At 42.4% G+C, this 12,062-nt stretch overlaps 1 protein-coding gene across 1 annotated transcript in view; it reads right to left on the reverse strand.

The window, feature by feature from the left end:
- LOC308052116 (protein unc-13 homolog B-like) overlaps positions 1 to 11,834 on the reverse strand; it is a gene marked incomplete at its 5' end in the record, with an annotated part of 218,768 nt that extends 206,934 nt beyond the window's left edge. Inside the window, one exon of the mRNA XM_080362904.1 lies at positions 11,813 to 11,834. Within this exon, the coding sequence (XP_080219030.1) occupies positions 11,813 to 11,834 (22 nt within the window). The remainder of the gene's footprint in view (positions 1 to 11,812) is intronic.
- Positions 11,835 to 12,062: the final 228 nt, after the last annotated feature.

Below are 12,062 nucleotides of genomic sequence, written 5' to 3' on the forward strand. Positions count from 1 at the left end.
CCTCTCTCTAACCAGATCACAAGATTTCTACCCACATTTAAATCCTGGACTACGTGCGGTAGGTCTCTTGTGCTATCACAGCAAAATCTCTTATCAGCTCTTCCCAAAGCAATTTCAACCCAGCTGGTTCCCTTTTATCCACACTAATGCTGCTCTACAATTTTGCATCACTAACGCACAGTGGAATTTTCCCAGCCACCTTTATTCCTCTCTTTCCAGAGCAGGGCATCTCCTCCAACATCTCTGTTCCCCAGATAACCCCCACTCCTCACGGCTCCTGCTAAGTCTATGAGGGCTAGACCCAAGTCCTACACCACTAGCCACCTTTCCCAGCACTTCAGGCACAAGCTCCCTACTTTGCTTTGTAACACTGATGCCTCTGCACCCTCTTGGAAAAAAAAACTCAAAACTACTAAACTAAAACGCTTTTCACTGTTTACTTCATGTAACTGTACCACTTGCCATTTCAGGATCACATAATGTCTATTTCATCTCCAAAACCAACTCTTTCCTGATGCTCTATGAGGAAAAAAAACCACAACACAGGCTCCCAGCAAAAGTGTCCAGGGTTAACGCACACATATTCCGACTTCTCTCACATGCTGCTCTGCTCCAGTGAAGCCTGAACACATTTCTGGATTTTTGACCAAAGCACCAGATATATATGGAACGGTAACTTCAAACTCAAGTTCACAATAGAAATTAGTTTGTTGGCAGAGCTCTGTTAAACCACATTCCTCCCACCTAGCCAAAGTGTAACAAAACGCTGATTTAACACCGCAACCCGATAGGTCATGCCATGTCTTGATCGCTTTTTAACCATGGAAAAATATGTAAACACTTCTTACTGTAGCCAGATTAGTCATAATACAACAGCCACATACCTCTACTCAAGAAACAGACATTACCAAATCCCATTTTTTCCAATCCTTAAGTATTGTAAGGGCAAGAAGTACTAATTTCATAATAGCCTAAGCAATCTAAGGAAAGGCACACCAACTTCTGCTGTGGTGATGCTGACATTGGAAAAACAATTCAGTCTAAAAAGCATACATTTGTCACATACAATGATACTCAATATACAGCTTACAAGAGCTGCAGAAAATCCTTCATCAATTTTAATTCAGAATCTTTTCAGAATCTTTAATTCAGAATCTGTTTCTAGGAGACTCCAGGTTGTTAGACTAAAAAAATACTATGTCCTACAGGGGTTCATATTAGATGATTACAACAATCCATTCTGGTCTTAGAGTTTTTAAGCAGTTAATCTCAAAAAATCTCCTACTAAAACAGAGCATACACAGATGACACTTAATTTGATATGTCAAAATCTAATAAAATTTTGCACATGCAGTAAGTTACACCAGGTAGGAAAGGCTGAAATAAAATTACTGTTTCGCATCCATTTTCGCCTCCCCACCAGCCCACATATATGTCGCATGCCAAATTCAAGTCACGTACTGCAAGTTTGAGTTCATATCAGGAGTTCACGGTTAAGGGATGTTTGAACCAGGACATAAAATTATGTATTTCATTAAAAAGGAAGACTTTATTAATCCAAGAAATGGCATTGTGATTTTGGCAGTGTCGGAACTCCCAGTCTCAGCTTTCTAGTAATTTATGGGTCCTCAGACTCTCAAAGAGGAGCCACACGAATTGTGCCTTTCACAAAGGCCAAATGATCTTTTGGAGAACATCACCTGCTTGCCTTCACAGAAGCCTCATGATGAAGAATATAACTCACGAAACTGGAAAAGTGAACAGGAATTATACAATTTTTAAAATGTGTGTAATTGTTTACTCAGTAGTCAAGTTCTTTCCTCACCCAAAGCTGACAAGCTACTTGGCATCATCTCAATTAGTGTCTGGTACTCCTGGCCCTACAGGAAAAAACAGTTAAAGATTTCCAGAATAACAGTTTGTAGATCTCCAGTGTATAACTGCAACCATAACACTCCACAGTGACTTCATTTGCAAAGGACTATGGTTGTTGCAACAGAAGACTGTGTGATGATTGAATGTGAATCCTCACAGGTACTGAAAGCCTGAAGTCCCTGGACATTTCCAGAAAACATGTTCTGAGGTTTTTACAAGCCCTCCAGAAAGGAAGATGTCTCTAAAGAGTTTCTCCCTAGAAATTTAGATATCTACATGTTCCTACATACATAATTTTCATTCCTTGGAAACTTCTATATTTGCTAAGCAGAAGCTATGTTGTGAACTGAAAGTTTAAGTTAAATTTGACCCGGAGCTTCTTCATGCCTAGCCTTTCCATCACTACCTGACTGTAGGGAACTGTTTTGATATATCCTTAAAACATATTTTAAATCAATGAAAAAACAAACAAACAAGCAAAACTCTGAAAGAATTGTTTGCACAGTAGTCTTTGAACAATCTGGTGACGGACTTGCTGATTAAAAAAATGACTTACAGTAAGTAACCTTTTTGTGATGCCAACAATCAGTAGAGAGCAGAAAAAGGACTCAGCTTCCCATGCTTGAAGCTTATAAAGCTGCCTGGCCTCGATCAGGTTTCCACAGGCATATAACAATAAGACCAATCTATGAAAACTCAAAAAATTATGGCACACCAAGACAGGTGTCTGGGGAAGAGTCCCGTGAAGGTTTAGAAGCACAGTGCACAAGAGACTCCAGATCAGTGCCTGACGCTGGGGCTTTGCTCTCTGTGCACAGCACCACCATCCACCCCTCTCGCCTCGTACAGCTGAGCAGAGAGAAGGTCCGGAGGCACAAAGTCACCAAAACCACCAGCCAGCAGGACAACACAAGACAGATTTGCTACATCACAGAGAAAGTCCAAGAAATAACCGTTGTCTGTTCCCAAGCCAACCAACCATCTCCCAGACCAGGCCTTGGGCAACAGCCCCGTGTGATCCTCCAGAACAGGTTTCAGGTGATGCAGTCCCTTCATCAGTTCACTTGTCCTTGTTCAAGCATGCCTGCATCTCTGCCATGGGGTCTGCACCACCATGCTGCCATTAAAGTTTGGAAGAAATAAGGGTTTAATGGGCCACCATACTTAGCTCCAGGCCTGAACTCCTTTCCTCAGGAGAGGACAGCAAGGATGACAGCAGGTTGGTTATATTTTCCAGACTTCATCTGCACAGAGGGGTGACGCAAGAAGTCCTTTAACATGTAATTGGTTTTTTTTATTATTATTTTGTATTTTAAACTGAGTATTACAATATTGGACAAAGCTGAGGAAATAAGCAGAGTGTACCAACACTCAGAAGTGTAATTCTGCAGTTATTTTATACCTAGTAACTATGTCTCCACGGTGGAAATGCTGGCGTCTGTTCAGCAAAGCATTTAGCTGTAAAGAATTAAGAGAGTTAAGTCACAGAAGCTTTCAGTAATAAGGTTAAAACCAGTATTCCTTAAAGGGACACGGTCAAGGCTGGAAGCCAAACTTCTTTTAAAACTCGCCAACAGTTTTAGGCTAGAGATTATCTCGAACAAGACGCCTCCATTTATCCCTCATCAGACATGCCATTCCAGTCCAATTCACTTTCCAGTCATACAGGATGTTCAGCTGCAAGGAAGAGCACCAGGAGTCTGAGATCAGTGCACAGTTGTTGAAAGATCGTACCTTCTTTATGTTTCTAAGTGCCCCAACTCCCCAGATACAGGCAAGCAAAAAAAGAGCACAAAATCAGTTTTAAACCCCTTTAACACAGTTTCTAGCCCGTGCACCATGACCAGTAATGTTAAGACCTTTACAAATTCAAGCCCGACTAGCAAAAGTAAATCCTGTGAACAAACGGGATGAGGCATATATATACCTGACAACACCTCAATTTAGTTTTCTCTCCACACTCAATTTCCTTAGACTTAAGGTCTCTGAATGTATGCTTCCACGTTGAATGCAGGTACTCAATTCCCTTGCAGTTCTTTCCAAATCCCACCCCAACTCATCTGACAAAAGAGTGAACGTATCAACACTCAAGAGCAGTGTGCTAGGGGGGACACAAACCAAGTCACAACCATTAGCTGGCAGTGTTCCCTTTCACTTTTAATATGCCCTCACACAGCTGTCAGAGAGACAGCACACCTGCCAGCATCATGCTCCAGTTCCTGGCCACCTTCCACAACAGCAAGACATTAATCCATGACATGACACAGTGCTTACAAAGTTATCTCAACATCAGTCAAAAGAATTTCTCAGCTGAGGACTTGTCGTCATCTAACTTGATCCCATAGCCACCACTGCTCTCTTGAACTTCATGCTGCACAAGAAGTAAAAAGTCTCTGATATCGATAAATACTCAAATGTGTTGTTTGTTAGTTACAAGAGTAATTATTAAATTATTCAAAGTAAATAATGGGGGAAAACAACCGAAAAGGACATTAAGGAATCTGTCTTGAAAGTTTGACACAGGAGGCGGGCATCTCAGCTTTTTATGATATGCCAAGTAAACCTTACTTCCATCTTTTCATTAAACTATCAACCAGTTTAGAAAAAAATCTGGATTAAACTTGAAGCTTTCTTCCCAGCAGAACTAGAAATATAGATGTTCATAGCGTATTCCATAATATATTTAACTGGAATCTGTGAAGTCACAGAAGACAGTATTAGTCCTATAAAAATAGTTAAACAGAGAAAAGCTGGAGAGTTCATTTGTCTGCCAGTACTTTTAAAATTCTTTTAAAACTTGTAAATAGCACCCCAACTCAAAAAGTGTTAAACAGGAGAACAACTATTTTGGATCCCCACTGTGATTTACTTCTACAAAGCAATCATTTAAAAGTTACCTGCAGTAGTATGCAATTCGATCACAAGAACATCCCTAGCAATACAGAACAGACAATTCAAAGGCAGCTAATTTAATAAACCTGGCAATAGTTATTAGCAAATTGACAGGGAAGAATAAATTTTGAACCAAACTTGAGATGTCAGACACAGGAATTGTTAATTAAGAGTTTTCTAAGGGATACAAAGCCACTATTCCTCAAAGAAGGAGGACAGGTGAAGTCCACTCCACTCCAAAGAGATATAAACTACAGTATATGTACAAGAAATAAACAGTATCAGCACAGGTTGGGTGGCTCTAGGTATAAGTAGTTAGATGTAGAGGGAAATGAGAGAGTTACATATAACAAAAAAAAAAATCTTAATTATATTAGAGAAAAAAACCACCAAATTGCCCTGCCATCCCATTCATTGACTTAACTGTTAATGATAAAGAAGCAACAGGCATCCAATAAACATTTGCCCTGTGCTCGGGCAGAAGCACGTACCTGTGTGACCATGTACTTTCCAGCCCATCAGCAAGTGAAGATGACATTAAACATCCAAGATGCAAATAATAAAAATAAGGTCTAGGTAACTGGCACTCAGATGTCAGTGAAAAAGTCTGTAACCCAGTGACATTTGTTTCAAATGCATCCTGAGATATCAGAAAACAGGCTCCAAGGAGAGCAGAGTGTGACACTTGTGGTGACACTCAGGGCAGAGTTGAAGGACAAGTTACCTACAGACCACTGAACACATCAGACAGATGGCTGAAAGAAAACTAATACAGCAATCAATAGGTAAGGAGTTAAAGTCCTGAAAAAATCATGCTTACTACTCAACACTGGCTTGGAAAGACTTAGCTACACAGATCTAATACGCAGAATTGAGATATACAACAGAGTAATGATTAACCACTTGAGAGACCAGTCATGATTAGTGGGGTTTCCCAAATACCAGAATTAATGTCCGCCGTGTGTCAGCGTTTTCACTCCTAGATGCACTTGCCATTTATAAAAAACCAAGCAGGACACAGAAGCCAGCAAAAAGGCAGATAATAAAAGAAGCATTATGCACAGCAGCCCAGTCGAGTATTAGGAAGGCATAAGAGAAAAGACAATCCATCTGAAATCCTGCTAAATGTGGAGAGATCTGATGCGAACACCCAGGATATACCTATAGAATAGGTATTTGTGTCACAGAAAGCATCTGCCAAATATTACAGGTCAGAGTAGACAAGCAAAACATTATTTCAGGAAAGTCCTTGGCAAAGATGGCTAATGCATGCACAGATAGAAATAAAGCAGATTTTAGTTCTCTATTTAATGATGATGAGATCAACACAAGAATATTAAATCCAATTTTCATTTCTATGGAAATTTCAGGAGTACAGTCAAGAAATAAAGACTGCAAAGAACAACAAATTCAAATGCTAATGAGAAACTTTTAAAACTATAGACTCCATAAGTCCTCCTTTCTAACAAGAGATGGGAATAGCAAGTTGCTTTCATACATTTAGACATGAAGAAAATGCCAGGTACTAGTGAGCTTTAACCTACCAAAACTGTAGGCAGAGCAATGTAAGATGCTACACACCCTCACAGTGGCTCCCAGCCTGTTTGTAAGACCACACAATGAATTATCTGAATGAAAAAACAGGAGTTACAAGGCACATCACTCCTGTTTAAACTCTCTTGGAAGAGCATTGATAATGGCTTTCAGCAACTGATTAAACTATTCCTCAAAACATCGCGGAAAAGTTGATCGCAAAGCATTAAAAAAAAAAGACAAAGAAATTTCAAAGGAAATCTATAAGAGGATCATTTGCCATCAGACATATTCATTTCACATGCCTCCAAGTCAAATATCTGAAGTAATGTTCTGGATTTAAAAAAGCAGTTTCATTTGCTTGGACTTTATATGCCATTGTGTAAATTGCAACTAGCTCTCAGCCTGTTATAGTTCAAAATAAGAATCTTTTAGCATTTGGATTAAACCCAGCGGTTCGGTGCATACTAGAACCACATGTTAATAACAACTTTAATACGTTTGAACTGGCATTTCCCAAACTGTAGGAGTCAACTGAGGGGACACCAAGTGAGCAAGAAGAAACCAGGCACTGTTCAGATTCAGGAAGCAACCTCTGTGCATTTCTTTCATCCCACTGAAAATTACGGAGAGGTTTCAAGTAGTTCTTAGTCCCTAAATATTTAAAACAAACAATCCACACTGTTGAAACTTTTGCAACAAAGTGTATACAGCTGAAAGAGCAAGGTTTTGAAACAGGAAAATAAATGACTACCACAAGCCAGGTTTAAAAGATTCATATTGTTTAACAACAGAAGAAGCTTGAAAGTTTAAAAGTTTTCTCTCCAGTAAAGCCACTAATTACTACTTCACAAACCCTAAGACTCAATGCAAAGAAGCTCCTTTAGTAGCACAGACTCTTTTCTTTCACTGTTATTATACAAGTTCCTGATGCATTTTATTTTGTTCCAACACCACACACACTGGTAGCTTCCCGACTAATTGCAGCTACAGAAAAGAAGTTTATAAAACTTATACAGCAAATTCTTTATCAAGCATTCTATTTATAGCTGTATAACCTGTACTTCTGCTACTGCTTTTAGAGGCCAATTCTTTTCCATTTTGATCAACACAGAGACAGACAGGTTGTTTGTTTGGTTTTCTTTCAATTCTGCGATCATTTCAGAATACTGCCACAACACAGCTACACAAATACCCTATTGCTAAGTGTACTATTTACAAGTGTGCAATGCAGGGAGTTCCAGCTAGAGACCTTCACCTGGAGGCACTGCATTCAGCCGTAGAGAGAACACCAAGGTAAGTTGGGGCTATTGCATCACATGGAGGTAAAAAAAGTCCCTTGAGCACAAATAAAAAGGCCTGACAATTGACTACTAGACTTACAGTTATGGATATTTCTAAGTATTCCACAAGACGAACATAGTTTCATTTCTGTTGCCGTTAACACTCATTTCCACTTTCCCTGTTTGCGTCTTTTACTTGGATGTCAACAGAGTTCAATTTGGTGGACAAATACTGGAACCCAAATTTTGCTGGCAAGACAGCAAAATGTTTAGTTAAGTTCACTAACCAGCATTCCAGATATTCTGACAAACCAAAAATGTCACCAGATAAGCCTTCCAACTCTTCAGAGCAGCAGCAAGATAAACAATAGGCCAAAAAATAACATTCCTAGTCTCAAGACAGTGTCATTTCACACAGCAGTCACTTCAAAAATTGTAGAGTGTAAGACCAGAAGAGACCACCTAACTCAACTTCCTACATACCTCAGGCAGCCAAATCTCATCCAGATAATGCAGACCAGGCCCCAAGACAAAAGCACATCAGATAAAAGCACTGTGCCCTCATGGGACTAAGCCAGGTACTGTGCACAGTGATGGGGGAAGGTCCCCACTGCCAATATCCTTGCAACAGCAATGCATTTCAGGCAGCATTTCATACAGCGTCCAGGACAGGCAACATATGAGACAAAGAGACACTGTTTTTATACTGTAATTATCAGATGGATAAGGTAGGTCAAGAAGCAAGGAACACAACAGCACTGAAGACACAGCATGGGCTGTTATAAAGCAGAGCGAAGGAAAACTAGAAGAGAGCCATCACTATCCTGAGATAGCAAGATGTAATAAAAGTGGGAAAGTGAAAGGGTCTAAAGTGTGTCTCGGGACAACAATGTAGAGCAAAGGAACTGATGACAGAGCACCCACAACCAAGTGATCTAGCCTCAGCAGGGTCCTCCTTTACTATGACCCTTGCAAGCTGTGCTGAGACAGCAGTTGTTTCTATCTGTAAAGTCAGAAGACAGGAAAGGCCAGAAGAAATCTAATTAAGTCGAGATCTGAGGTAAAATCAAGACTTACAAGAGAAGGCTGAGAAAGTTAACAATGCGAGACCGATGGGAAAACTAGACTGCTTCACTGAGATTAGTTTTATTTAATATGTGCGATTTCCACAAATACAAAACTAAATGCAAACTAATAAAGCAAACTATGCCAAGAGAAGATTATCAGACATAATCCAGACACAGCTGCTCTAAACAGGAGTATATGCAATCTCTTTTGCACTTAAGCAGCAGAATGAAAACATGAAGAAGTCTCCTCTAAAAGCCTCAATCATATAATATTCAGGATTTGTTTTCTCCTTCACTTCACCTGCATCCTCTGCATATTTTCCTCTTTCTAAAGAACCCCTCAATTTGCTGCTACAACAGCCTATTACCACTGGCTCACTTCACACATCCTCTGAATATTTGCAGGTGAGCCCAGGCTCAACAATTCCCCTGAGCTTAGATTTTCTGTCAGGTGCTTCTATGGCAGATATAGCTCAATGATTTGGGGGGAAAAAAAAAAAAAAGAAAAAAGGAAAATTTAAAAAAAAAAAAAAACACACAATACAAACAACACCACTCATTTATTCTCCAAGAGGAAAATGTAAAAGCAATGCACTACTAAACATGAGATCAAGAAGCCATGTATGTTGCCTGCTCTTTCATGAACAAAGGCAACACTCAGACACATTTGGTGCGCACTGTTTTAGATTAGCCATGAATTAAAATACTATTACTGTGTGTAATTCTGGGGGGGAATAAATCAATGAATTACAACACTATCTGTCTGCCAGGCTTCTTGTTACACTGCCACTAAAAGGCTTTTTCTACATCTCCCTTTATCTGTTAAACTGCAATTCAGAGGTTACTAACAGTGCCTCAGTCGCCTACAATTATTTCACAGGGTTTTTTCTTGTCTTTCTTTTTTAATCCCAGGTCTATGGCATCCAACTCCACATTATTACGCAACGTTATGGTGCACCATTTTTTACAGAACAAGAAGCAGCTTTTCCAATTTTTGTATTAATAGCTGCACTACTTGCTCAGCAAGATTAGTTCATTTCAGTGGAAAGGTAAAATGCAAGAAAAGTGTCACTTTTTTTTTTAATAGTGACAGTTAATAGACCTTTCTCTGGCTTGCCCCAAAAGCTGTTATTTTATCTCAGCTCCTGGTATCTGTTTTGTTTTCCAGACTGCTCTACTTCAATTTTATGTTTAATGGTTCACACTCCTGAGATCAGATCAGCTCACTGTTTCAGTCATAATTACTGCAGAAAGCATGTTTTTTCATGTTTAGCAAAACTGACTATAGTGTGCATTTTTATAATAAAGCGGGTCAGTATCATCTACCTGAATTACTGCTGGTATTTTCTATGGTCTTAGTACAGCACATGGAAATTAAAGCTATAATTTTCACAATAACTTTCCAGCACACACGGTCACCAGCCACCTCAAGTTTATTCTTTAGCTCTTCGCACATAACCAGAGTAAGCCAAACGCGAAAGCACATCAGTCCAGGCTGCTGAAATGCTTTTGTCCAGAGACTCTACAGATCAAGAACTGACACTCTGAAGAGGCAAGACAGTGTCAGTAACTCAGTCATCCAGTGTGTATTGCTTCACTACTCTTAGTAGACGGGGCATAATACATCTTTAACACAGCTCCAAGTGGCATCAAAACCTCATTTCTTCAAAGGACAGCCTGAGAATGTTTTGAGGATGAACCACCAAAAGAATGAAGAATCATCTGTAACATGTGAGCATCCCTGAGCGAGTAACAATCAGCTTCAATAAAGACACTTTGGCAAAGCCTTCAAAATAAACTAGACAAGCCTACCAGAGATGCTGTGTGTGCTTCACAGTTTACACAGAACTGCAAAAACATTTTAAAGATAAACTTCGCACTTGTACGTCTTTCCTGACTCCTTAAACAAACAGGTGTTTATTAAAGGGCTGAAAAATAATTTAAAAATACTTTCCTACAAGAACAGCGCTCTCCCCAAAATAACACACCCTCAAGATACGCTCCTGGCATCTTTTTATTAACACCATCATCAATGCAAGGATTTTGATTCGAAAAGATGACTAACAGCTGGATGAAGAGCTGTTATCAAATCAACCGATGTGAGCGAAAGAAGAACTAAACTGTCAGCAGCACACCAGTGCCTGTTTTTTTTATCATACCTGGCAAAGTAGCTGAGAACATTAAAACCATACTTTTAAGCCTCAGGGCACGGCTGGCGTTCGGGGACACCCTGTGACCACAGCGTTCAGCGCAGAACGCTGACAGCAGACACATCCCAGAAGCGTGAGTCCTGGCAGATGGTTTTCTCCAGGGATTTTTGTTGTTTGTTTTTTTTTTTTTTCTTTTTGGCACAAGAGAGCAAGCAATTGAAAATCAGAGATACGGAGCAAGCTGCTAGCACTATAATCCAGCTCGCATGAGAAAGTGCTGCCGTTCTGTAAACTGTTCAGCACCGGAGGGGAGCTTGACTGCAAGATGAGAAGACAATCAGTAATGCATCTGAAATAATAACACATGTTCTAGGTGAGTACACGCAGAGGGAAAGCTGCAGCATTCGAATCAGCGACAGCAACCTGTTTCCTGCGAGCACAGTTTCGCTGAGCGGCACCGTTTCAACTCGTGTCCAAACCAACTGCGAAAGTCAAACGCGGCTCCTCCTCGCTCCCGGGCTCTCGGCACCAGGCGGGACGGCAGCTCCGCGACACCGCACCTGCTGCCGCGCCCCCCGACCCCACAGCGGCCCCGGCCGCCCCGGGCGGGCAGCACAGCCCGACGCTGCCAGCCGTGGCTCCCCCGGCCCCAGCGCCGCGGCTCGGCCGGGAGGTCACCGGGACGCCCGTTTCCGAGAGGCAGAACTCGTTAATCCAGAACCGGACGGACCCAAACCCGGCAAAACCCCGAGTCCCCCGCTCAGGTGCCCGAGTGACAACTTTGGGGGCAGGTGCCTGGCTCGGCCTTTCCTCTGGGGGCTCGGCGGCTTCGCCCCACGCCTCTCCGCACAGGCGAGGCAGGAGACCCCCGGGGCGGCAGAGCGTGACCGGCCAGCGCCCGGCCCGGCCCGAGGCGCTCCCGGCACCGGCCACCCCGGCTCCACCCAAGCGGGCCGTGGCCCCCCGCCGCTCCCCGCGGGAGTCCGGCCCCCCGCGCTACCGCCCCGCTCACCTCGCACGCATAGCAGCGACATGGCGGCGGCAGCCGCGCCTCAGCTGCTGCCCCTCCAGCCACCCCCGGCTCTCCTCATGCCGCCCCGCGGCCACGGGGCGGGAGGGCGAGACAGCGACGCCGTGAGCGAGGGCGGAGCCGCCCCGTGAGGGGAGAGGGGCGGGGCCACACCGGCCGGGGCGGGGCCACACGGGGCGGGGCGGGGCACCCCGCCTCGCTGCCATCGCCTCCCCACGCCGGCCGACAGGGG

The sequence above is a fragment of the Nesoenas mayeri genome, assembly GCF_963082525.1.
Source record: "Nesoenas mayeri genome assembly, chromosome: Z".
NCBI classification, from domain to species: Eukaryota; Metazoa; Chordata; class Aves; order Columbiformes; family Columbidae; genus Nesoenas; species Nesoenas mayeri.